This window comes from Diuraphis noxia, unplaced genomic scaffold (genome assembly GCF_037042655.1).
Source record: "Diuraphis noxia isolate RWA-SAM2 unplaced genomic scaffold, SU_Dnox_SAM2 contig0003, whole genome shotgun sequence".
NCBI classification, from domain to species: Eukaryota; Metazoa; Arthropoda; class Insecta; order Hemiptera; family Aphididae; genus Diuraphis; species Diuraphis noxia.
In genome coordinates, this window is record NW_028301713.1 from 34,104,585 (window position 1) to 34,127,560 (window position 22,976).

The 22,976-nt window shown below is 33.2% G+C and overlaps 1 protein-coding gene and 1 long non-coding RNA gene across 3 annotated transcripts in view; one reads left to right on the top strand and one right to left on the bottom strand.

Annotated features, from left to right (window-relative positions):
- The window catches only part of LOC149057256 (uncharacterized), a 115,184-nt gene extending 95,834 nt beyond the window's left edge, over positions 1–19,350 (top strand). Inside the window, exons 3-4 of the long non-coding RNA XR_016191016.1 lie at positions 18,701–18,777; positions 18,856–19,350. This is a non-coding gene — a long non-coding RNA (uncharacterized LOC149057256). The remainder of the gene's footprint in view (positions 1–18,700; positions 18,778–18,855) is intronic.
- On the bottom strand, positions 813–22,443 carry LOC107170690 (uncharacterized). 2 transcript variants are annotated; one of them, XM_015520868.2, is made up of 5 exons: positions 21,920–22,443; positions 16,434–16,547; positions 16,247–16,348; positions 4,797–4,976; positions 813–2,955 (listed from the first exon to the last, which is right to left on the bottom strand). In XM_015520868.2, exons 1-5 carry the CDS (start codon positions 22,263–22,265, stop codon positions 2,003–2,005), a joined length of 1,695 nt encoding a protein of 564 aa, XP_015376354.2. In that variant the 5' UTR covers positions 22,266–22,443; the 3' UTR covers positions 813–2,002. The 2 variants fall into 2 exon arrangements, with proteins under 2 accessions (XP_015376354.2, XP_015376353.2); XM_015520867.2 differs by having other exon boundaries at positions 16,247–16,372.
- Positions 22,444–22,976: the final 533 nt, after the last annotated feature.

Here is a 22,976-nt window from a genome sequence, read left to right on the forward strand (position 1 = left end):
ACTCTTCGGTCTTCTACTGCAGATATAGTTTCATGTATTTAGTTTTATATATACTAATTTTTAATCTCATATAACTTCCAGAAAGGTTTCCAAATCTGATGTATAATATAATAAATAAACATCTGTAGCTGTTCAAAAAACGGAAAATTAAAATTACTTTAATCAGCTGTTTAGAAGAGCGACACAGAGAGAGAAAGAGTGAGAGAGCTATACAAACGTTATGTGTAAGAAAGAAACAGATGCATTCAAGTACATACATATGTTGATATGTCCATACATTTCACCTAGATAAATTAAATAAAATTACTCTCTAAATTTTTCTTATTTTTCTTATTTTAAATGTTAATTCCTATAATGTTATTAATTTTTGTCTATACTAACGAAATTTTACAGCATACCATACTATGTCTATATTATTATATATAGGGTCTTATAAGTTATACTTTAATTTGTAGTAGAGCTACTTTGTTGAGCACTAGAGCTCTATAGAGAATCTAATATTACTTTTTTTGTTGCTTGTATTTTTTAGACAGTAATTGTTATTCTTGGATACATTTCATGAATAATTTCAAGGTAAAAACAAATTTAAAATATCCTTTGAGTTTTTAGTCTACAATTCATAATAATATGCTGAGCTCTAGCCTCTAGGTGATAATTGATATCCAAGTACCTAATTAAAAATTAAAATAACGCTAATTGTGTGGAAAGATTGGTGCTTCAGCATCCAAACACCTCTTCCCTCCTCCCTAAAACCACCACTGTCGAGAGCTGTAGGATTAAATAAATAAAACGACAAAAAAAAATCAATTAAATATTGTTAACAACCAAATAATTGTTTTTTTATTCACATAATAATAATAATAATAATAATAATAATAATAATAATAATAATAATATAATAATTAATAATAATATCGTACACTTTGAATTAAACATAAAATACACGTTGAAAAAAAATAGTAATAATTATAATAATAAAATGGTAGTAGGTGGGACATTATCGTGTACCATAGATACCTACTACCATGTTATTATAATGGACGCGCAGGTACAGGAGTGGATTATTTTACTTATACAAACATATAATATTTAATGTTATTTTACACAATAGGTATATTATGATTTATTTTATAATACGTAAAGTCCATAGTAATAGGGTGGTCCTACGTAATATAACAAATAATTACATCGAACGGGAGTAATTGACGCGTCGTGGCTATGTCGGGAATACAGGTATATAATTAAGTATCTAATACATACAAGTATACAACATAAGATAGCAGCGGAAGTGACTGTGGTGATGGTGCCACGGGGCAGGGTTAGGTTAGGTAGTTTTGTCGGGAGACGATGATACGTGCAAAATTATACACATTATAATGAACATTAAATTATGTATGGTAACAATGTTATCTTTTTTTTGCTTACTTAAATACGCTCTCCAGTCGACCTGCACAAGTCTATAATATCACAAAAGAGCTAACGAAAAACATAAATAAATATAATAATTAACACGTATATGGTGTATCCTAGCTGGTATAGTGATGAATATTTACCGAAAAAAGAAACACAAATCAATACAAAACGAAGTATTGATGTTCTCGAGTCACGACCTCTGGGTGTGTATATATAAAGAACATTGCATCAGTAACATCGAACCTATATCCCTGCAGGACTCGAGAGGTAGTGGGTTACGGCTCATAAAAATAAAGGTGGGTTCATATGGGTGATGTATCGTTTATGATAATATATTGTAATATAATATTGGGATAATTCCATGTAATCCTCAATGAGATACCTAAACTTAAGTATTAGGTACGTATAATTATTAATATTTTAAAATTGTACGCATGTGCATAGGAAGACGTCCGCCTCGAGTGGTGCTATCGTACAAAATACGAATTCAGTTTTAATGAAACCGTCATCCTGTTACGATAAACTTCAGCGTCCCCGCGTGACTTTACATCGTCATAGACACAACATTGCTAAGGCCACGGTGATCGCATTAATACGGCCGCCAGACGTCCGTCTGTTTGGCAGTCGTCTTAGGTGAGACGGCCGGCGAAGCATCAGCTCCGTCCCTGTCGTCTTCTTCGTCGGCACCACCACCGCCGATGTCCGCTTCACCATCGTCGGTGGGCGACTTTTTGGGAGATTCGTTCTCGGCTGTCGACCCGTCGCCATCATCGACGGCACCACCAACGTTGCCATCCACGACCTTCTGCGCCGCGGCCGCGGCCACGGCAGCGGCCGTCGACTCGTTGTCGAATATCATGGTGTTGCGTATGTGGCTCAGATACGGATTTGGGTACAGCTGAGAGTACAGCCACTGCGTGTGTGGTTGCAGGAGTGGCGCGTTCAGGAACAGGCTGAACAGCGACGGCGCCACGAGCGGAACGGGTTGAGTGACTGGTGGCGCAGGCACGGTCGCGGGAGGTTGGTGCGATTGCGGTGACACGGTGGCCGCGGCCATAATATGCGGAGGCAGCTGAGCCACAGGCTGTGCAGGCGGAGGCAGTCGCAACGTTGGCGGAGGCGGCGGCGATGAAGGCGTCCTGGCCGCGCGCCGAACGCGGTGGTCGTCTTCTGTCGCACGTCGTTTATTTTTGTCGTGTTCTTCGCCGACACCGGCGCCGCTGGCGTTGTTGTTGTTGTCGTTGTGATTGATAACTGCTGCTGCTGCTGACGCTGCAACGGCCGTCGGTGACAAGCGATCCGCGGCCACCGGTCCTGTTGCGCTCTTCTCGGACCGGTTGTCCCGGTGTCGCTTGTGGTGATGGTGGTGATGGTGGTGGTGGTGCCGTTTGTGTGCTCCACTCCCAGATACTGTGGTCAACAAGCCCCTGTGGCCCCTGATTCCGGTCCTGTGGCTTCTAGTCGTCGTGTTGTCTACGCTCACGTTGACGCTGATCGGTCCCAATGGTTCCGTCGTGGTTCTATTGTTGCTGTTGTTGCCATCTGCGAAAAAACAGTATGTTTTCCATCATATTACAATATTATGATAAGGCCCTCGTCGGCTAACGCATTTGGTATTTCTGAATGTTTGATAAATACAAAAAAAAAAAGGTCTGTGCCTTGGTAAAGGTAAATGTCTACGATATTAATTGTTAAATAATTAAAACGAACAGAATGCTATGGATGAGAGATAAATGCTATCTATATTTTTACTCATATAGTCATGATATTATATTGATATATAAACTGTTTAATAAAATTCCGAAAATGTTATGATTTAATACAAAATATTAGTTTTTAATTACAAGAAATTTCTAATTAGTGGCAATTTATCACTTAAGTCTTCGTTTTTTCTTCATAATATATATATTTATGTATTATATACATAACATATATAATAATATAGTATTATACACATCTATTGATTTTTGTCACGTAATTTATAAGTAAACATTATTTGTTTTGTAAATTGTAATATTATGTATGCTTAATAATTATTTCATGGGATTCAAACCTATCTTATACCTATAATAAAGAAAATAATATATAATATTAAATCGTATATCAATGCGATAATAGCTATACTACTTAGTTATTACTAGTTATTACTTTATTAGGTAGGTTAAGGTAACATATAATATAATTATACGTGTTTTTGATTCCAAACTATGTTTAAAAAAAATATCAATATTTCGCTTAGTAATAAATATCACGTTATGCTATAATTATATAAAACATTTAACAGTATGGCTACCGTTAAATAAAGGATTTACTGACGGAAAGTTAAAGTTAGACGGAATATATATCAATAACTGTTACAATTTACTAGCTCAGAGGAATCGATCTCATTTCCTGAAATCGCCTTAACGTGATTCCGGGGTGGCACCTATAATGTCATCTCTTAAGAAGAAAAAATATAAAGAAAATGTCTGATTGCGTTAAACCTTGGTATTTCAAAACGAATCATACGAACAGACGTCAAAAAAAAAATTATTACATTTCATTGTAAGAAATGAACGTATACACATAATGTCGATTTGACTTGAACACGAGATATTGTTACATGCATTTAGACGCTCTTTTGCTCTTCACAATAAAATATTATATACTTATTATCATTTAAATACGAGACAGGGAAAAAAATTCAAGTGCAGACGAAATAAGTACGCAAAGTAAATTTTCTCGTCGATAGTTACTGTCAGACGTAACCCGTGGGATGATATTTTTAATGAATTATATAGGTCATGTATTATTTTCTACATTAGGTTGTTATATTTTGTAATAATTTTTATATATTTAATATTTTAAAAGCACGCTACAAAAAGTATTATAAGTCATTTGTGCGAGTGTTTTTAAAGAAGTTTTTATAATACGCATTCATCATTTTAGAATATGTCGTAGGTATACAAAGTCATATTTTTAGTATAACCGCGCAATAACGATAAACCACGAATTTATCGATAATTAAAGTGGTAGTTATAGTATAAATAAATATAGGTATATCTTTTAAAAAAGAAGTTTATTGGCTCTTGAGTGTATAATAATATAACTTCCGTCGTCATATATGTGGTTTTGTCTTAGTCCATAGTCTACTGTAGAGCCTATATTTATACATTAAAAAAACCGATATTACAACAAAGTTTGTATATATTATTATACATATATTATATCATGCACCATTTCAACTCAAATTTTGAAATCATAACTTTCGTATAAATCAACTATATTGCCTATATTAATTTCGTGATATAAAATTATTAATTTATATCTTATTACGATATATTAGGACGATGCACATAATGCACCTACTGAAAAATACAAACGATTTATAAAAGTTACATTACCTGTACCCGTGTTAATCGTCTGTTGTTGAATCACTTCAGTGGTCGTTCCGTTGTACGGAAAAATATTTGTAAAGTTTGAGTGTTGAAATGTCGGTGGGCCGCAATTGTTACCCATATATGGGGGATATGCGGTCGACGGTAAAGCTCTGGAAAACGATGTTCCCCACGAGTGGGCAAGACCTGTAATAAAAATCACCACATCATTCACGTATACTGTTTGAACCACGGTAAATGTACCTTTGTATTGCATAATACACTTGTTGATTAAAATAACTGAATGTATTTATAATAATATTATTATTTCTGTAATAATAAATAATTAACATTCGTGGAACACAATATAATAAAATAATTCATCGTTTACGAGTTTTAACAAAAATTAATGGTATTATAATATTTTGATGCTTATAATTTAGGTATTATTAACATTGTGTTATTGTATTTTATTTTAATACTCTGTATATCTATTATAAGACAATAATATTATATCTGAAATTAGAAAATTTAAATGGCTACGTACAATACCACGATTATAACTAATATGTAGCTGGTATGAATATATTTATATGTGTGATGGACATATCTTTAAATGGTATATTTATCAATCGAGTCACAACTCAAATACAGCATATTATTATAGATAAAGAAAACTCTTTGGTCCACAACTCTTATTAGATTATCACTTAGGTATAATGTAGTTATCATAGGGATATAACTATATCATATATATAACATATCAGATTAATATCTGTAGATATTGACAAAATAACGCATAAAGCACGGTATTCATACTCGTATATATATATGTTAAATCATATAATTTATTACCTATACTGTATAATATAGAATAGGTAATGATGGCTGGTGCAATATTTCTACGCTGGTAATCTCGATTATTATAAACTATATTGTTACAATCATTTTTAATTTTTATGATAATGATCATAACAATAATAATTATAAAACCTTTTGTGCGTTTCTCCGGTGGCAATCGCGCGAATTTCCACCGTGTGACCTTTGAGGTGTTTCCAAAGGGTTAATTTAATTTCGCCGCTGCCGACTACGACGACGACGTTATCAGTTACGAAAAGGGTTGGCAGGCACTTATTATTAAAAGGTCGCGCGGAGGGTAGATTCGCGCCAAGACACGGCCGGAGGAACAGCGCGTGCTGCAAGAAGGTGATATTTACGTGAGCGGCGACGGTGGGCGGTGGCAGTTTAACTTTTACAAGCGTCAACACATAAAAGGGCCCCCATCCGGACTACTGCTGCGTATACCGGGTATGTACCTATATATATATATATATATATATAAATATATTTTAAGTATGTACATATACACTATACCGATAGGGTTAAGGAGAGAAAGAGAGAGAGAGAGGTTGAAGGGGAGGGAGAGGGTTGCAAAACCCTTTATTATGTTGACAGCGGTGCACCTTTTGTGTTAAGCCGTCAGCGCATGTATATATATATATATATATATACATTCTTCCTCACCAGCGGCCCTTCAGCGTTATACTATATATAATATATATTTATATACATATATGTGTGTGTGTGTATCACCGCGCGCCCGCTCGCACTAATTACATCCACTCAAACAGCTTTTAATTTCAAAATGCTATAACAAGCCTCCGCCGCCGCCGACCACACGTCATCACCGTCACCCGTAATCTTCCACTCCACCAGTACCATTTAGCTGTAAAAGTATACAATATACAATTTATGCGTATGAATCTTGTTTTATAGATATATTATATAAGATGAAATAAATTGCATATTTTTGACTTTCACCATCTCTAAAATATTTAAATTAAAAAAATGATGTGAAATACCCTCGTCCTCATCATAGAAAAAATTCGTTCCTATAACAGTTTTCAAATTAGTCCAAATTTGTACTTGGTCTCTGAACAATTATAATAAAATAAAATTTTAGAAGGTAAACTCTAAGCATTGTCACGTATACTAAACAATAATAATAATAATAATATATTATTAGTCACTGAGATTTCCAGTTGCCAGTTGGTTCGGATGTGTAAGGCGAAAGCAGCGCGTGTTTTAATATAAAGTGCAGCGTAGCTGATTCACGCAATGCAATATACCTACGTCCGACTCGGCATGGAACCGGCGAAGGAGTGCGAAGAAGAGCGGACGATTGCGCTAAAGCGGAGCGAGAGAGACATTGAAAAAGAGAGAGAGAGAAAGAATGTGTGAGTGAGAGATAAATATAGAGCGAACGAGTGTGTGCTGTATGTGTCGCATGCGTATGCAAGGAAGAACGAGTGACGGAGCGAGCGAGAGATATATATAGGCGACGAAAGAGAGGCGAAAAGAAAACCGGCGAGAAAGCTGCCGCCGCCGCCGCTTCCGGCCATGGCGGTGCGGCGAGACGCGGGCCGGGGAATCGACTGCGGTGTCGGCGGTGGCGGTGACGTCACCGACGGTGGGTTGGTTCCACTGGCTTGCGGCACACCCCATTGGCTCTCCGCAAAGCACACCGCACCGTCTGACCGACGACGACACCGACACCGACACCGCCAAACCGAGCAGGGCGCTGCGGACTGCGGGCGCGCGTTAACCTATATTCCGTCTAAACGTCCCTCTGATGCGGCGGCGGTGGCGGCGGCGTACCACCCGACTACGAAGCGGCCGCCGTTGCGTTCTCGACCCGCCCGCGCGTCGCCCAGTCCAAAGTCTCCGGCCGATCTCGACGCATCCTCCACCGCGCCGTCCCTATATATTATTATATATAATATTATTAGACAACAAAATGCGTCTCGACAACGACTTTTCCGCGAATAATAAGCCACGCTGATATTTAAAAAAATGTTTTTTTTTAAAAACGTTAATACGCGCGCATCTGCGCCGAGGCAGCAGCCAACTGTTTAAAATGCGATTTGTTTGTTTTACGAAAACTGTCATAATAGTAATAATTATTAATTCGTTTCCCATATTATTAGGTATTACAAAAATAATAATATGAGAGTTCTTTTTATTTCACGTTATTCATCGCGATATTATAATATATAATGTTTATTGCGGCGTATACACTTTTATAATATTAATATGTTGTACTGGATTGTTTTTATTCAAGACAACAATACACCTTTTATATATACCTCTTTATAGGCATTTTATATAGATTTTAACCTTAAATAATTTTGTGTAATATAGATTATTTATTATTCAAGAGAACATTTTTTAAGTCATCTTGCCACATAAAGAATGGCATGAAAATCGTTTGTCTTAACTTTGTTAAGAATTTGATTTTTTTTCACCGACAGCTTTTAAATAATTTATTTGAATTATTTTATAATAAAAGCAAATATTTTTTCCTGGAAAATATAAATGCTAAAATACCAAAAATATATACATGCTATACAGTATACACTATATACGCTCTGATTTTATTTTCACTAAATAATTCACTCATTTTACTTGATATAATTCATTACTATAAAATTACTTAGAATTTTTCATGGTTTTAAAATTATAATAAATTAATAACGCTAAAAACAGGCACGTAACTAGACATTTTTCTATAAGGGGGCCAATATTTTTTGGCCCCTTTCTGTTTTTTGTACCAAATTCCGCACTCATCTCCTTATCAGGCAATATCTGTAAAAAATATTACTACATTTCACAATGTATTGTCTGTATTAGTTAAGCGTTATATTTTTGTTATTTATTAATATAGGTATACAATATACATTAAACATCTTAAAAAACTATATTAGAACAAGTCGTCTATTTATATGGTTCGCTGCTTAGTGCTAAGTCTCTAACTCGATAGATAATAATATTATATTGGGACATATCATTCTGTTAGGCATGTTTATTTTATTATACGATTACCGTATTGGTCCACTATTATATATAGTGTTGTCTGTAGTTGTGTTTATCAAATGTGCGTTCGATACCGCCGTATTTGGCATTCCTAGATTTCAATTTATCATTAGACGTCTTATTGTCTATCTTGTATTATTGACGAATAATTATAAAATTTCGGAATTTAATTTTTGTTATACGGTCGTTAACTTTAATATATTATGGAGTACCATATAATTTACAATTAGGATTTAACCGGCTTGGGACAATTATATTACACACTTTAATATTTAAAAATCAAAATCAAGAGGGCCAGTCCGAGGCCACTGACATTTCTTAGTGGGCCAGGCCCCCTAAGGCCCCCCCTTGGCGACGTGCCTGGCTAAAAATGTCGAATAATACAAAAAAGTAGAATTAGAAGATATTTTTTATAGTCACCTACTATACTATATTAATACAATTTGATATTTTTTTAAATACACATATTAATGAATATTTTTAAAAAAAGCAGGTTAGGTTAGTTGTAATAGATAGAACTGACTTTTGGACTAACTTTTTTCACATTAATATATTTTATTTATTTTTAGTTCATTAAGTGAACCTAGCACTACATTTATAATGCATTTTTTTTATATTTTTATTAAATTTATTTATTTATACAAGATAAAAGATAAAAAAATAATTCAGTCCTATAACACTGCAGGATATTAACGATAATCAAATTTGTTAAAAATGTTTAATAATATGGAAAACTTATTTATAATATTATGTTTAGCTAACCCGCCTATGTCTATCAAATAGATTATAATATACAAATGTTATTAAATTATTTATAAATTATAATTTCTATATTTTATTTTGATCTATACATTACTAATATAAGTGTCGAACATTCAAATTGAAATTTAATAATAAATTTATGAAACAACTTTGAGCTTTAAATCCCTGGCAGTGGCAGATCTTAGAAGAAGATATTCTTGTTTTATTGTATTATAGTTGTTTATTACACGGTAAATCGAAATAGCTAATATTTATAAATATAACTACATATTATAATACCTATATGTACTTATAACAAGGAAAAAATTGTTTAAACATTGATTCGTGTGATTTTTGGAATTAGTTAACTGTTTGCTGATTTCTAAACAAAAAAACAAAAAATAGTGAAGCCCCAAGCCCACTATAATTTGAATAAATCTATAAGGCTTAGATATAAGCACACGTTTTATAATACAACGTATATATAATTGAGTTAGCGTATTACTATAATATTATAATAATCGTCAATAAAATATTAAATCGGCTATGCTAATTAAAAAATTAAAAATCATAATGAATTTGCATTTCTATACTATATCTATATATCTATATATGTTATATACCATTGGAACTATAGGTCGATAATCTATGTATATATTCTAAAGGTACATTATAGATTTTATATGGTTATCACTTATTACAACATTAGGTTCACGAATCGTGATGAATTAAGTATAAATGTACAATTATAATAATACTACTTATTAAAGTTTATACTACCGCAACCACGGATATAGGTAACGAATCCGAACGATATTATATTATATACCTACATGAGTATAATATTCATTACTCATATAGTATTATAGTCATGCACATATGTACAAAGATAATATTTTGTTAACTCATAATATAGTTATATTATTATTATTATTATTATTTATTATATACATAATATGTAACTGTGGCGGTATGTAAATTTCGGGAGATTGACACCAGTAAACATATATACTTATATGACATATATTATAATAATAATGTGATATATTCGTGCGAAGACAATAGCGATATAATCACATCGTCACCGGTTTTTGGCCTAAAAGACGAGACGGTCGTTTTAAACCTGATGATGTGCGCGTGCGTGCATTTTAATTATATATATATATATATATATATATATATATATACATAACTATATATATGCGCGTTCGGGTACTACATGCCTACACATATTATAATGTGCTACTGAGGCGGTAGAGCGAAGGACCTAAGATTAAAACAGTCCCTTAAGGGCAACAAAGAGATTACACACGCACAAGCTTGCGAGGGATGGCCTGAGTACGGGGGATGATCGACGGGCCGCTCGTGTGTAATACGAGCACTGCATCACCACGTGCTCGCCGGACAGCGACTAATGAGACCGACGTTTTGGCTCTTTAAAACCAACCCTTTCTCTTACCGGACATTCTGTATACACAGCTCCACCGTTCTCGTCCGTCCGTTTCCTCTCATCTCAAACGCATTCATTTGCCGCACCCCACACCGTCCCAACCCTAAGCGGGTTCGCTGCAACACACCACCGATCGCTATACGTATATACCTACGCGTACAGTATAGTTGTGTGGCCGACTGTGACTTTTAATTAAACGAGCACAACAAACGACGGACAAGTTCAAACGAGTTCTCGGTCCGCGGACACGGATGAGCGTATTATTTTATGCGGTAGACAACGCTGCAGGTAGATAATACGCACGAACGTAAATAAACGCACATATGGACGGCCCATCGTCTTCGTACATCTGTCGGTACATCAGAGGTTTTGGTGACTTTAATACTGTATGAAATATTCCAAGTTTGTATAATATTTATAAACTTACATGTATATGTATATATATATATATATACATACATATTTGTCATTCGCTTGCGATCTAAACACCGATAATTCGTTTCTCTCAGAATGGATAATAACAAAATAACCAATAAACAGTGTTTATATTGTATAATATTATATTATAATGTATGATGTACCATATTTATATTGTTTTTGGCGAAATAAATATAATAATATGATAACGATTAACGATCAATGATATTGAATAATGATTTTTCGTTATAAAATATAATTTATATAGCGTTTTAAATAATCATATTATTGTTAGCACCGACGTTTGCTGTCGCAGTATAAACAAGTCGAACTTTATGTATACAATATACATTGTTTTTTCCATAGTCATATTTTATATATATATATAACATATATTATATACAGGTAAAACAAAATCCAGTTGTGTACATCGTTTACACTTTATAACATTAAATACGTGCACTTCGAAAACTTATATTAAATTATGATATGCTTAATTTATTATTCAAATACACTTTTTTTCGTAATTCGTTTTTCTCCACAAACGGATTTTCTTCGCCCACCCGCGGCGCTTTCAGAATCGGCGTCATTATTATACGTATTACGCCCGTATAAGTGTGCAAATTCCAAAACGATTTTATACGCGTGCAACAAAACCCCCCGAGTGAAGCAGTGTGAAGTATCGACTTACACATACATTACACACGATGTAGGTACACACCTACAACATTCGCGTGTACATAATATGTATATATATATATATATCGTCTTCAATATGAGGTGGAAATTAGATTTGTAGCTCGACTAAACGGCTGAGGGTCGCGTCGACATCTTCCCCTTCACCGTGCAGTATACGTGTATACATATTATTATACACATACGTATATATATACCTACACCGGCCGACGACGGTTAAAACTCGTCCGGCGCGCGCGTGACAATATTTACACGTAGGTACCTATATGTGTATACATATATTATGTATAAATGGTACGAGGGGTTACGTTAACTACAGCTAGATGCAAGTATATAAGGGGCGAGGGAGCGAACAATATTCTTCTTTTTTCCCCGTCATCATCTTTACAATATGTTGAAAAATAAATAATAAAAAGTAAAAAGCTCGTGAAACTTGTGTACATGACTTCCACTTTAACAAAGCGTGTGTCTGTATGATACACAAACGTTATTTGTGAACCTTTATTATATGTATATAAAAGTATATATATATATAGGGTAGGTAGTAAGGTACATACGAGATGTCTTCAGCGTTTGTCGTCGTATGCGCTGCAGCACACGCCCGCCCACTTGTCTAAATTAGGCTGCACATGCACTCATATAAAATAATATATTATTATCCATAGTTTTAATATAATTTCTCATATAATAAACACCTCCACCTTTATTCATACAAAGTATAAAACGCAATATTGACTAATACGATAAATAGGAACCTGATGCAAATATTAATATATAATTATTATAATATTACATTTAACGTTTAATATTTTTCATATTAGTGATTTGATCTGTGTAGTATAATAAATCATTATGTTTTACGTATGAGCTATATTAGAATATGACTAAAATTATGTTAATCCATAAAATCAAGAATGAAAAACCATTGTTTCTTTTAATGTCTATAGATAGACAAAAAAATTTGAGTAACTGAGCATAATAAAGTTACATACATAACATTTTTTGAAATAAACAAAATTTAAGAAGACTAAACGTATTTAGTGAAACATATTATTGTACATAATTTGTGTAAATATAACTATATAAGATATAACTCAATAAATGCGCTATCTGTCATACCGAACGCTGTACGCGCAAAAGTCAAAATCGTATACTTGAACGGTTTTGTATATTTCTCTTTCCACCGTATATGTACCTAACCTATAACCTACATACACGTACGGCACATTTATGTTGGATATAAATGTATATATATATATATTTTATTTGCGTTTGTAAAGTTCGAAACTGCATTATTATTATTATTGTAACGGTGTGGCACACGTGTGCGCAGTTAATAATAATAATAATAATAATAATAATAATAAAACCCACGAGACGTAGACTCGCAGTTGGATTGTTTTCTTTTTGTTTAGTAATTTTTTTCTTTTCTTTTTTTTTTTTTTGTGAGCCTTTTGGTATATGATATTGAACAAATATCGTGATATTGTAGTTTTCATATTCGATTGACCTTTCAGCTCTTGGTTAACATACAAATACCTAATGCGTGCAAAAACACCATTACGAAGAATTACTGCAACACAAGAAGTTATTTTTATATCCACACCTATACGTCTATAATGATCGTGCGACTATTAATAAATATCACAAAAGATACGTCTGGATTTTTGGAACCGAACCATAGAAAAAAGAAATAGTAATAGTAATAATATTGAATCGTAACCCGTGCGAAAAAATCTCCGAAATCATGGTTTCGTGCATAATTATCCCGAAATATTATGGCGTGCAGTAGTCGAAGGCGATGCACCAGTTATTAAAAAATCGTAGGGCACACAATAATTATAGTATAAAATTCATAATATTATTATACAATATTATAATAATATGTTACTCCCAGCGGTATCTGGTGGAGCCTCGCTACCGCCACCACGTGTGGTTACCGTCGTCTATTTTCCCGTTAGATTTCGCCTACTTTTCTCTATACATACAAATGTTATCGCAGTGCCGTTAAAATTCTCTGAAAACCGACTTGTCTAAACGAGTCGTTTTAATGATCGAAATTTTGATTTTTCGCCACTCGTTTGTCGGGGGAAAATGGAACGTCCGACCCTTCGGGAAATACAATTCACAAGAACTTCCCGCCCCACCGACCTTACACGTCATATACGAACATCACTATTACTATAATAAATACAATTAACGATGTCTGCGAACACCGTCTCCCGCTACAGTTTTTATATACGAACTGTTTATAAAAGTGTAACAGTTGGCGAAAAACCAATCGTTAAACAATATTATGTATTAATATATTTGAGGAAGTATTATTATGAGCTATTACGCTTTACCGAAATTTTCGTACTTACTGCGCTCATTATTGTACGCAAACATAAACAAATATTCCACGTTCTTACAATAAAAACACTAATTTGATAATAGAATAACATTGCAAAACAATTGTTTTAGTATATGGTGTAATATCTATAACTCATACCTATGAAATAATATTATTATAACTTAATTTTTGTTTTTTTCTTAAAAGTTGTAAACATAATGTAAATGTTTAAACAAATTGGTCATTAGTGGCATCAATAAATATAAATAAATTAGTGATAACATTGATTTTTTCATCTTAATATAGAGACATTTTCAATTGATATATTTTTCATATTTATTTATTTTTCGATGACGATTTTCAATATTAGTTTTATAATATTTAAAATCTTATGGTCTTAAAAATGTTTATTTTTGAATAAGTCTTATTCTATTTTAAATAAATTGTTCCTTTAATACTATTGTAAAGGATTATGAATCATAAAAATGCAATTCCACGCTAGTCTCTAAGAGTGGTTTACATAAATGCAATTGGCAAAAAATGCATAAAATCATTTACAGTATGTAACTACTATTGTCTAGTTTATGTCTGGGCAGTTATTCGTTAATATTTTTAAAGTTGAATAAATCTCTTGTGCACACAAATCTATACATTAAATTTAAATAATTTAATTTGTCAAAAAAAAAAAAATAAATAAGTATATAAAAGACAGAATCAACTTTTCTATAAAAAGTTAACGTTAGTCTAATAAGTATAAGATTCTACATATTTTTCTTTGTCACAAGTTACAATAAACTATTGGTATAAAGTAGTATTAAGTAATTATATATATAATGAATACCAATAAAACTAAAATAAAATAATGATGAATATATAACATTTAATTTATAGGTATCTATTAAATCTCAACTAAACTGTGTGTATTATAAATAAACTTTAATCAATTTTATTTTATGCTGAATTTTAAATAAAGAGTGAATGGAAATTATTATTTATTTATTACTTTACCAACCTTTTGATTCAAGAGTAGTTAATGAATCACTCAGTTATTGAATTGTATCACATAGTGTAATTAATAAGAAAATTAAATTTTTTAAGAAAAAATATAGTGTAGGTGCGCATATACTTATTAATCATTATTAATAATTATTTTTATTGAAGAATTTTTAGAGAATTATTTAGTTACCTATATTAAAAAGTATAATTTTTGCTATACTAAATGTTTGTTTTACATAACTTTAAACTTTAAAACAAAACTTCTTCATGATTTATCATTGTATTCTAAATTAAGTTGAATTACTTACAATTTATACATTAAAATGAAAGTTTTTTAGTTAAACATAAATCATAATAATAGCTTTATAATAACAATATATTGTACCTATACATGCAAATTATAAACATAAATAATATAAATATTCTAATAATACCCTAATACATTAATTTATAAATACTACATTCAAGTTAAAAGTATAAAATTTATTTGAATTTAAATGTTATTATAAACACCTTTATTTTAATTTATAGAACATAGGGGTTTTACTATTTGATTTAATTATGATTTAACCATTTAACTTTTGAAGCACCTCCATATGAAGTCTCTTCACTCTGTATTTTTTTCTGTTATATTATCTTTTATCGCTTAAGCTTATTCATTGTTCAATAATTGCAACAGATGCGTAATATAGAATTTTGTTAAAAAATAAATTAAAAAATATTTAAGTAATAAGTTAAGTATTAAATATTAATGATAAATACTATTAAATAGGTATATTAATGATGGACTCATATTTATAATCGCACTCAACGTCAAATAAATTTCCATAAAATTAAATTGGTTTATACCATGCAACGTATTTGTTTATAATAGTAAATAACTATAAATATTTAAAAAAAATGTAATCATTTTAATGGAATATTTTTTTTAGGACATTTCATAGTAAATTTAAAATAGAAAAATATGTTTACCTGACAATTTTAATGGCAATTCTGCAATTCTATTAGGATCCAGTGGCGTACCGAACGGAAAAGGTCTAGGTCCAAAATGAAAGGGATGGAACCCTTGGTTTCCTGCAAACGAGTTAAATAATAGGCCTAATACCCAATTTAATTTGATAACAATTTATCAAGCATAAGTGTGCATTAATTTACTCACTGGTTTTCGACCTTGGCTCTCTAGGACCGTCCACTGTGACTTTAATGGCTTTGGAATAAGTAGCTACTTGCGGTGGACACGAATTCAACATTATAGTCAGTGTAAAACTTTTTCCTGGAAATAATAAAACTTTTATGGTAAAAATTTGTATAATATTTGTAACGTCATATTATAATGTTTTTTTTTTTTTTTTTTAAGAAATAATCATATCATAGCATTGTCTCACGAGTATTAGTGATGTATGTGATGACCTTACGGCATATAATGTTTTTTGTTCAAAGATTTCGTCTTTATAAAAATTAATTTTTTGGAATTCCTTTCATATAAAATACATAATATCTTGCTTCAATTCCACTTAATATTTCGCGTCAATTATAAATTATATTAAAATGCAATTAAATTTGCTGTGTAATATGTATAGCATATTAGAATAGACCTATAGTATAATGAAATCTAGATATTTCATGAAATATTTCATTCCATTTTAATAACATTTTACCGTTTTTTCTGACATACTACAAAATAACAAAAATATATCATAAAACTTTGTGATGGATAAGTCAAAAAGACTCGCTGCAATAAACTAGTAAATGCTTGTTTTTGGCCGAATAAATTGTTATTTGTATACCAATTATTTCAACATGTTCATCTAATGAGAAAAAAAAATGTATTAACAGAAATAAATGGTAAAAACATTTATAGCAACAATACGTGGGTAACTAGGTTTCTTTGTATTTTGTTTCGAACTATAATAGCAGTGGCCTCTAAATGATAAAGTACATTGTGCTGTGGAGTTCATAAATAGCACATTTGATTTATATTTTGAGGCATATAATATTATATATAATATGGTTTTACACACTGGGTGCAATGTTTATTATACATTATAATACACGCAACACGCAGTGTATTATATATATTAACCATATATTGAGAAACGAACTCAATAAATTAATTTTACTATCATAAAATAGATAAACACATTTAGTTTTGAGTCAGGTACCAATATAAAAATATAAAATAAACTCGAATTCTGAATTACAGTTTATGAAAATCCTTACTTCTTTCTTCAGCACTTAAAATTTGATAAACGTTACACAAATATTAAAAGTGTTAGAACACCAACAACCTTTTTTTCAGTTTGCCGTGTATCAGATAGGTAATTCAAAATGTATTCAGTATACACATATTGCGAGCAACCGAAATATGTAACAACACCTAGTCTCTATATGTCATCGCAAATTGCGTATTATTTAATATATTGTAGTTTGAGTTCAGAGGGAGTTGAGCTCAGAATCAAAAATTACCTGAAGGCACTAATAAAACTTAAAATTTAAATTTAGTGATTATATTGAAAAATACATCATAAATAATTAGAATACGGTTAAGCTTATTGAATGTTGAATGTCCGTTTAACTTGAACATGTGCAAATATCAAGAATTTTTAATATGATGTCAATGTTTTAAGTTTATCACTTATTAGTATTATATACATATATATGTATTATATGTTATATATGTTATTATATATATGTTTGAGAAAATGTATTAATGCGAATGCTAAGTTGTTTCTTATTTACAATTTACGTTTAAAAAGAATCGTAAAAAAATACTCTTCAACGACTACGGATATTTGATAAAATCATTTATTGTTCCATATTATAAATTCGTTTTATTTTTGTGCAATTGTTTTGTTAAGTACTTTATTTGTATAATAAGTTATAAAACCAATACAGTTAAAATGTTTGTCCACAATTCATCATCAACAATAAAATATGTTTATAAGTTATAAATAATGATTTTATAACTAGACAAAATTGTATAACATTTATTACTACATTCACGTAATTTACTAAGGAAATCGTAAGTCTAGCATATCAATGCTAAGTTAAATCAAAAATCATGTAGCACTGAAAAACAGTAGAATTTACCAATAAATAAACACTCAATATCATTCATTAATATATACATAAGGACAAAAAGGCATATTGCATAAATAGTAGTACAGTAATAATGTTAATAACTGACTGAAAAAATTAATAATACCTTTAAATAGTACCTTTAAATCGTATTTTACATTAGTTCGAGAATAGGTATAGTTTATTAATATACGTGGTACAATGTTAATAATATGAATAAAAGTGGTAACACAGAATACTGAAATTTAATAAAGTATATAAGTATTTTTTTAGGTTTAGAAATCGAATTAATAACATAAAATTATATATATAAAAATTGGTAACAATATAATAAATTATATGTTACAGGTATCAACTATACTATTCCTATACATATATTGAACATATCGATCAATGTGCTTTTCAGTGGCAACTGATAAAAAATGGTAAATATTTTTATTTAAACATCTGGAATGTATATGTTGTTTTTAATTTATCATATAATTGTATTTGACTCAATATAGCGTTTCCAAAGATGATTTTGCATTCCACTCACTTCGATTCTGAATACTGATCATTATTCACAAGACCTGAACGTCCTGAACTAATCAGCTATATTCACATCTTCAGTCCCATCCCCTTATAATTGATAAAAGAGTAAAGGAAAATGTGTGCTTCTTAAGGAGATTGATGGATGGAATATTGATGCTCTTTTTCTGCTCAACAAATTAAATATTCAAGTTTCTACCTGTTTCACGCGCTCCTTAGTTCTTTTTCATGTAGGTATCTCCACCCCGTCCAAAGAGTGATTGTAAGATTTATTAATAATATAATGCAACCCCACTATTTTTGTTTTTGTTTTTTTGTTTCTACTTGTATTTGCAGTATATTTGTATTTTTATTAATCAATTTAATCTTTGTTGCTGTTATTGTTTGTTACGAATGATCTCAATTAAAGAGTTTTGTAATTATTGTATTTAATACCTACCAGTTTGATGACATGATTATATTTAACTATAATATGATATGTAATTTTTTAACCATTTAATAAATTTGAATAGTAATAATATTTTATATACCTACTACCAATAATAATTACAAGTCTGTGAAAATGTTTCGAAAACATAATACGTACATCAGTGAGCACAGTAATAGCAATTAATAATTGTCATAAACGTTCGGGTTGCTGTGTTAAATATAATATTATTATCATTGTCGTAGGGGAAAGACAAATGTATATAACCATTGCGTGTGTATAAATATACAAGCCCATATATAAAGACAAACGGCAACACTTCCGGGAGATAATCATTAAACATAATAGAACGTGTGCATCTTCACGGTTTTCGGCGGAAAACGCGTGATAATTGCGTGTAAACAACCATAAACCGACTTTAACTTTTCCCGGGAAATTAACCGACAAGGATCAATTATTGGGGGTAACGTGGCACGCCACCGCCACCGCCGCCGGGCTCATTATTGCAGCCGTTTACAACTACTCCGCGCAGAGATGATTAAAACGAGAACAAGGGTAAAGTTTTTAACGAAAGACGATTAATGCCACGGCGTGCGTTAATATTGTATATTATGCATCGAACTGTCTATATTAAGACGGTCGTTTTGTCGGACTATACATATTAATCTTCGAGCTCCGTTAATCGTCTACTAATAATATCGAAATATTGTAATACTTACTCATCCATCGCCTGCATTTTTATTTAATAATATAAAATAATAACGACATTATCACCACCACGTAATCCCTATCGGGATGCGATAAATTTCGGCGCACGCCAGATTTAAAAAAAAACCCGTGTTCTCACAACCCTCCGGTTCACTTTAAAACGTGTATAATATGAAATGCTGACCATGGAGGGAAGGAGGTTAGGAAAAGAGGGATAATTTTGAACGCCGAAAATTAGAGGGTGGCAGCGAAAAGGCACGTTACGATTTACATGGCGTTGCGTAGGCCAATTTGTCATCATTGCTAGCGGGGTTAAAAAAAAATCCTCGGGGAATGAAGCATGACGAAACGTAGAGCCCCGTTGGCCTTTTTATACGTATTTTTTTCTCTCCCCCTGATATGCACATAATATAGCACCGCACCCTCGCCGTCCCGCGACGTTATATTAAAACGCCGAAACGTTTAAGTCGGCATCGCGTATTTATTACCGTTTGATTCGCGACGCCCGTTGTATGTATATATGACATAATATATACGTGTGTATATATTTTACATTACGAGGTTTCGTGTTGCGTTCAATTCTCTCGACGAGATGTCATTTGATCTACTTAATAATATACGCACCATCGGCCAAACGGACTGTAATAAAGCGGCTCGATCGAACGGGCGTCACCTACACACGGTCTTGTACCCGAATTGCCTATACGAGACGCCGGCTTACCGGACGGTTAATGCAGCACAATTATTTAACGGTTTTTTTTGTCCTCACCACGAGTCACCGTCGGTTAACGGTTAATGGACCATAAGGTCGTTGACGAAAACCATGCTTAATAGACGCGAAGTAAGTATAAAATCAAAAATTAATGATATTTTCAAAAACAACAACAACATAAACGATCTACAAGGGCATCGGTTTCCAAAGGAAATTATATTATTAAAATTTACATGAACAATAATGTTGTCGTGTGATATAAGATATAACACACAGTGTCTTGAACCTCCACCCGTAATACACATATGTTGAATTGTTGACAGGCATTTCAAATTGGCGTTATACAGTAAAATCCACTTAATGGAGACACTGTTTAAATGGGACAACCGCTTTATAGGCACAAATAGGCAGAGTCCCAAAAGAATGTATAATTTTATTCATTCATTTTCTGTTAAAACCTGTTTTCTTACCGATACTGTAATTATCTAATCGTAACGTCTATATTATATTTTATATAATAATTTTATGTCGTAGGTACAATGTGTCATAATATCTAGGTAGATGTACATCAAAATGCACACATTTTATTTTTTATCCTACTACCACGTACATATTACATGAAGATTAGAGTGGTTTTCGAAATAATAATATTTATAAAAACTAAAATATATACAAATTATAAATGTTGGTGGCATTATGCAAATGGCATAATATTATTTGTCTTATTTTCCATATGCATGGTGAAACTGCAAAGAAATTATTCGGTTAATCGGGACTGTTGGATAATAGGGATAAAAAGGTCACCACCAAATGTGTCCCAATTAAGCGGATTACGTATATTGTATATAGATGAACCAAAGTTAAAAAATTGAACGTAATTGTTAATTGGTTTTACCCTCAATTAAGATCGAAATTTACTTTCCGGTATAGTATCTGATATCTTGTAATACATAATGTCTACCTTGCCTAGTATAGTGTTAACTCATAAACATTTTAGTATACCACATGTAGTTACACAAACTATTTCAGTCAATCACTATTACAGCGCCAATATGTTATTTAATTTTTTTTTTTAGAAATCTCGGTACTTATGCTCGCGGTATATCTTAGCAGAGTCGCCTTAGCAAATAGAGAAATGCCGCGGTGAATCATAATATTATCATAACATAATAATTATAATTGACGTACTCACCTCGACCAGACCGTCCGACGAACCGCAAATCGTTAAACTTGGCCACCTGGTTTTTCATCAGTGCAGTGCAGTTCCGCAGTTCCGCGCAAAAGTTCTCGTCGTTTCCGGCGCGTATAGTGACTGGCGTGCCGTCGGGAACTTCGCCGAGCGCCACCACCTTGAAGGCCACCGGCAACGTTTTGTTGGACCGCCAGTGCGTGGGCAGCACGGTACACACGACGTGCGGGCAACCGGTGCGGACCAGTTCGCCGGGATGTTCGGCCAGGAGGCTGTCCAGCGTCCGTTCGGCCAGCACGTCGGCCTTGAGGAAACCGTCGCGGTTTCTCATCGGTTCCGCTAGATGCATGTTCGGCGGCGACTAGACGGGACCGAAAAATTACGTGACAAGACGGGAACCAAATAATCACACGACGAGACGGGGAAAAAAACCGCGAATATTACGAGGACGTCGACGACGACGGTAGTGCGGTCGCTGCGGTATGCGTGTCGTCGGGGACGGGCGGACCGGTGCGACTGACTGTTAAAAAAGCGTTTTTTTTTCGCGGCCGTTTCGTCGGTCGGAGGTTGCGGCCGCCGCGGAGCTTTGGTTTACCGCCGTTGGCCACGAAGGAGGACGGGGCCGGCGGCGGAAGGTGTTCGCGCCCCGCCGTGGGCGGAGTTTGTTGCGTGCGTGCGTGTCTGTGCTCTGCGGAAGACCGCGCTGGCCCGGGTCGGCGGCGTTGGCGGTGACGGTGGCGGCGACGGCGGTGGCTAGGCAATAAGAAACGGAAGAAGGAAAACGATACGCGACAGCGGTGACGGAGGATGGTGGTAGTGGTAGCGGTGACGGTGGCGGTGACGGCGGTGTGTACATATAATATAATATATATAAGAAAGAGTGCGCGGCGAGACGAGAAGAACGACGAGAAGAAGAAGAGGCGGGAGAAAAGAAAACGGGGGCGCAAAGAATGTCGGAAGAAAAAGAAAACGGCAGTCGGGGCGGTGGTGGCGGCGTCGGCGGCAGCGGTGCGGGGTGGATACGCCGTCGCCGCGGCGGCGTGTGGCGTCCCGCCGACGC